We start from the raw sequence: 6,000 nt of genomic DNA, 5'->3' as shown, positions 1-6,000 counted from the left end.
ATATATAGAGAGAGAGAGAGAGAGAGAGAGAGAGAGAGAGATATTGAGTTTATATATAATGAGTATTACATAACATATGTAATACTTAATTGAGTTAGAGGTTTTAAGTGAGGTTATATATACATATCATTTGATATATATACATATAAACTCACTTAATACCTCTAACTCAATGAGGTAGATTATTATCTCTATCTATATCTGTCTATCTAGCATTTAAACAAATCAATTTGTTTAAAAATTATTCCACATGATAGTTTAAATACTACCCTTATTCTGGTTAAAATATTCCTGTCACACATGCTATTTAAGCCATATATGTGTATGTGTGTGTGTATATCTATCTATCTATCTATCTATCTATGGCTTAAATAACATGTGCGACAAGGATATTTGGCTTGGGCATACATACATATATGGCTTGGACACTGGTACATATAAAAGTTAAATAAGTGTTTGCTGTGGTGATGATAATGATGACAATGATCACAGCTTCTCATTTAGTAACTGAGGTAGACCTCCTTTCAGTGAGAAATCAACATGACAAGAATAATACCATCCGATGGGAGCAGCAGAGACAAGTCAATTTTCTGAGCCAATTCAGAATCTGCTATTTGGAAATGACATAATGAGCAATTCTCTCTCAGGATCCTCTTGACTATCAACCAAAAAGGTGGCATCCTTATCGTTTATCAGAAGGTATAATAAAAAGTAGAGTTGCCTCCTAGCATGTTGTCAGACATAAATCCCTTAGGTTTGGAAAATGAATGGCCCCATTTTGTCTTGGCCTTTACAGCAATTGGAGAGGTATTATACCCCAATTCCAAGAGTATTATCTCTTCAGACTATCTCTATTGCTGTTGTTCTTTATTACCATGTAAATGAGATTAATAGAAGCTGCATTTGAATGCTACTCTGAAAGTCAAAAGAGGAATCACTAAATAATAAAAACTTAACAGTGCAGGTAATGCTTACTATTAAGCTGGCATAAATCTGTATTCAGTATTTCAACACCAATTACAGACTGTTTTTCTAGTTAAATAACAAGTGTGACAAGGATATTTTAACCAAAATAAGGGTAGTATTTAAACTATCTAGTGGAATAATTTTTAAACAAATCATTTTGTTTAAATGCCAGTTACTACCATTGTTCTAAGATAATAGAGAGTTCTTTTACTGCAGCACCTCACTTAGAAAAGAAAAAGAGCTGCAGCCTATAAAGAATGACATAGGAACACTTCTGTTTCTCTCAACATTTGGAGGTGGAACATGAGGATAAGAGGAGGAAAACATGTCAACACATATTTGTACCATGATCCTCCTGCAGCTTTCACCAGAGAATAGTCCTCCATATACAAGGAGAGATAAATAATAGGTGCTGTCACACTGCATCATTTTTTAGGACAAAGGCACAATCCTGGGGATGTCTGTCAGCGGGTTGATTCTGTTGGCTCAGGCTGAAGACTTGCGCTGGATTCTTTTGCTGACCTGAGCCCTGTCTCCCATTCTGTAGACATGGAAATACATAAGAAGGCAGTGGTAACTTCTGGAAGTACATTTCTCAGAGATGACAACTGAATTACTCCTTCTACTATAACAAAGAGCGTTAATCTATCCGCAAAGCATAAGGTGCCTTCTGTGTGTTCAGATGTGCACACTTTTCTCAGAGAATGAGTGCGGTCAGGACAGCTTCAGTTGCAAATGAAAGAATCCTAACTCAAACATTAAGTAACAAAGGGATTTAAAAAATATTCACCCAAGTGATGTTCTAGTTTCTGATGTTGCAAGATCCAAGAGCTCAAACAATATGTTCTCAGGACACTAAGAACTCTGTTTCCATCTCTAGTGCTGCTCGCCTCCGCTTGGCGTCACTTTCAATAGAATCCTGCCTGGCAGAGCAAGACCCATATGACTCACATGGAACTTAAAGCTCATGATTCCCAAGAAAGAGTAGGGTTTCTTCCCTATAATCTGCATCAGTCCTTGAAAGCTGTCTGAGAGGAGGGGCCCCAAGATTGAAAAAAATCACAAAAAGTCAGGAGGGCAAGTTTCCTAAAAAGGAAAATTCTAGCATACATAAAAGAAGCAGGTGTTTGCTGCATCAGGGAAGATCTTGAATTAAAGATAATTATATTGTCCTGACTTAGAATTCCTAGCCAGGATTAACATGAAGGAGCAGGAATCTTATTTTGTGGAAGAAGACCAGAAAATCATCTTTGTTACTTTAGGAAAAAGAGAAGTCAAACAACTCTTCTTGAGGGCCCAGTCAATTTAGGAATTTTATATTCCATGCTATGCTGAATTAATAGATGGCCAGTATAGTAGAACTGAAATGTGACTGGTCAAAATTATTGCTCAGAGCTAACCCTTCTTCTCTTTCACTCTATGTTGGTATATCTGGTAGACTCCTCCAAGCCACCAACAGCCTTCACACTGTTACAGGTTGTTTCCACAACAGAACAAAATCATGAAATAAATGAATTCACATTAATGTGCTTTTGGCTTACTGACCCTCCTGAGTCAGGACGGTGGTGGGAAAAGACAATTATCATCCTCAGAATTTCAGAACTGATGCTTTAATGGTGGAATTTGGTGTTTTGAAGATGCATTTTTCTTCCAAATACTCTGAAATCATAAATTACTCTCTTTGCTTAACTGCAAAACCAATCATGTTCAGGCTTCTGGCCCCAGTTAGGATTTCAGGAGCATCTTGACTTTCCAATTAGCTGATAATGTCTTGCAAATATCTCAAGTTCCTCTTGGTACCAGATAATCTTCAGATATTTTAGTGTGCGTATATTTAGAGGAGAGGAGAAGGGCTTAATAGGGACTTGTTCTATCATATCCTACTAAGGCTGATCAGGGATAATCTAATCCAAGGCAGTCACTAGGGAGAAAAGTGAGGAGCCAGTTTGCTACCAAAAAGTACAAAGCAGAAGTCATTTCTTTGAAATTGTTTCTGAATGTCAGAGTTCTTACAATTGTATCAATAGTTAACACTTACTGGGTTCTTACTATCTGCCATCCACTGTTCTAAGTGCTTTACATATCATTTGTCATGTGACCAAGTCTTTGAGGACAAGTGACTTACCCAAGGTCACACTCTTAGTGAATGGCAGAAGCCAGAATTTGAAATCACATACTTTGGCTCTAGTACTTGTGCCCTTCATTTGAACATAAGTTTTATCTCATAGTAATCTAAAATAAAAACAAAAGCAGTAACAAGGCTGACAAAAAGTTAATATATCTATGCCCCATTAATTCATTCATATGCAAAACAAATGTTTGTTCTTCTGTATGTTTTATAATTCTTATTTTTCAATCCTCAGACATGGGACCAGATGTGCAGGAGAAATTGCCATGCAAGCAAATAATCACAAATGTGGGGTTGGAGTTGCATACAATTCCAAAGTTGGAGGTAAAACAGAGGATTGTCCCTATAGTTTGGCACTTTAATGTGAAGCTTATGTCACCCATTGTGAATGGGGGAGGGGAGCTTTTCTTTTTAACAACTGGAGGAAGAAATTAGCCCCATGCAAAAGTTGCTACAGGACCTGAATATGATTTGCAAGCAAGTCAATAGATATGGATTCCTAGAAAATGGATAGTTGAATATAGCCTATACATCTTTGCAGGAAAAAAAATGTGGAAATGCTGAATAGCATTTGTACCAAATCTAATTTTCTCTATGTTCTGATTTAGAATGGTTTGTTATTGAGTGCTTGCTGAGGAAACAGAAGGAGGAGGTAAATTTAGGCAAAGACTTTTCCTGCCTCTCAATTCTGTAGAAGTTCTTCACTTTATAGAAAAGAACAGCTTCAAAGTTTTAAAAAATATATACTTATTATATTAAGTAGCCAAATTTTATCTTTTATAGCAAGGATGTAGAATCTCTAATTGTTTTCATCAGTGTCCTTATGGGGAAACACATAGTAAGTTGCATTAGGGCAACTGTGGACATTTTAATAAAGAAACTATTTACAAGAATTAGAGAAAATCAACAAGGGGCTAAGAAGTGGTAGGCAGATGTTACCACCTTTAGCCTTAAGAAGCAAAGGGAAGGAGAAGCCTGTAGAAAATAGAGAGGAAAAGCTGTGGTCACAGGAGAGAGCCACTGGATAGGCCTTGAGTACAACAACAGAGCTACTTCTAGGCAAAGGGGATCCAGGGGTATAGGCACTTCATTCTCCTCTTGATTCCCACCCTCTTGCTGGTGTCTTCAGTTGGCTGAACCCAATGGAAAGAGAGAGCCCATTGATGCAGTCCATGTTCTAATGGAGAAGAGTAGAAAGTGGATCTGCAGGGGCCAACAGAAAAGATAAAAATTGTGTCTCCTCTTTATGCTATCCCTACCTCAGGCTTTCAGGTTATGTTATAAGCTTCAAGTTTAGTTTGGTTTTCAAAAACTATAATCACAAAAGAATCTATTGTAGAACATGTCAATTACAATAAAACCCTATAAACTCTACATGAGTATACCTTGCATTTGGTTATGTATTCCTTTTTAGAAATCAAATAAATATACATCCTGACATGTAATGCAGCTTTCATGAATACAGGGCACTCTTAGAATTTTAAGTGTCATTCCTGATTCCTCTGATACTAACATCTTCAAAGTATTCTGTTAATTTTTTTAAAAAATGAAGGGAGAAGCACAAATTATGTAATCGGCTAGTAAAAGAATTCACTCTTTAAGTCATAATGAACTAAACAGCTATTGTTTGTGAAAGAATCATCTGATCCCTTCATTTGGTAGAGAAAGAATCAGAAGCAAGCTTCTCAAGGTAATGAAAGCTAGTTTGTGGCAGTGTAGAACTGAAACACAAGATTACAAGCCTACTGATGTTTTCCATTACTCCATCCTTTGATGGTCTGGCCCCAAATGCATTTTTTACCAATAATCTTCATTTATTAGGCACCTATTGTATGTCAGTGAATTACTCTACAACATGTTATAGGCAGTGCATCCTGGTGGTTAACAGATTTAGGAGCTAGATTTGTAGGGTTCAAATTCTGGCTCTCCAATTTCAAGCTGTGTGGCCTTGAGCAAGTCACTATCCCTCCCTGGCCTGAATCTCTCCATTTATAAAGTGAGGAGGATTACAGCACTCACCTCAAATGGTGGTTGCAAGGTTTAGATGAGTTTATACATGTAAAGCCTGTGGTTTGCTGGCTGCACATAGACTATCATGAATGTACATGAGCTGTTTTTATCATCCCTATTTTATAATTGAAGAAACTGAGGCACAGAGGGTTAAGTGGCTTGCCCAAGAGTCCCCAGCTAGTAAGAAGCAGAGCTGGGATTTTTTTTCCTACATGCATTTTTTTTTTTTTTTTTTTTTTGAGACAGAGTCTGGCTCTGTTGCCCAGGCTGGAGTGCAGTGGTGCAATCTTAGCTGACTGCAACCTCTGCCTCCTGGGTTCAAGCATTTCTTGTGCCTTAGCTTCCTGAGTAGCTGGGATTATAGGTGTGCACCACCATGCCTGGTTAATTTTTGTATTTTTAGTAAAGATGGGGTTTCTCCATGTTGGCCAGGCTGGTCTTGAACTCCTGGCCCCAAGTGATCCACCCACCTCGGCCTCCCAAAGTGTCGGGATTACAGGCATGAGCCACTGCGCCCTAAATGCATTTTTAAGCAAATTCTTTTTCACAAATATAACTTTCACTGATCATATCAATTACTTATCATTTTACCTTTGCTCCATAGTAAACAAGTGTGAAAATCTAAGGCTGTGCACTTTATTGCATTATGAGCCTGAAGCCAGAAATAACCAGGTAGCTGCCTGTAATCTGTCCAGATTGCTTTTGCCTTCCTGGCTGTTGAATTCATAAGTCTGATGACTGGTGACAGCTTGTTGGAAAGCACGAAGAGCTACCGCACCTACGTTGTCCTGATGAAAAATGATTCCCCCTCGGGAGTGAAATCCATGGCAATGATTTCATCCTTGAGATTATTTAGACGAAAAGGAAGCATGTTCCTTGAAAATGTTTCTTAGCAA

General features: G+C 37.8%; 1 protein-coding gene across 1 annotated transcript in view; it reads left to right on the top strand.

Annotated features, from left to right (window-relative positions):
- PCSK1 (proprotein convertase subtilisin/kexin type 1) overlaps window positions 1–6,000 on the top strand; it is a 43,014-nt gene that overhangs the window by 14,574 nt on the left and 22,440 nt on the right. The window contains exon 6 of the mRNA XM_017859684.1: window positions 3,330–3,418. Coding sequence (XP_017715173.1) covers window positions 3,330–3,418 — 89 coding nt within the window. The remainder of the gene's footprint in view (window positions 1–3,329; window positions 3,419–6,000) is intronic.

The sequence above is a fragment of the Rhinopithecus bieti genome, unplaced genomic scaffold, assembly GCF_001698545.2.
Source record: "Rhinopithecus bieti isolate Rb0 unplaced genomic scaffold, ASM169854v2 scaffold_50384, whole genome shotgun sequence".
NCBI lineage: Eukaryota > Metazoa > Chordata > Mammalia > Primates > Cercopithecidae > Rhinopithecus > Rhinopithecus bieti.
Note: the sequence above shows the minus strand (reverse complement) of the source record. Positions and strands in the feature narration are given on the sequence as shown.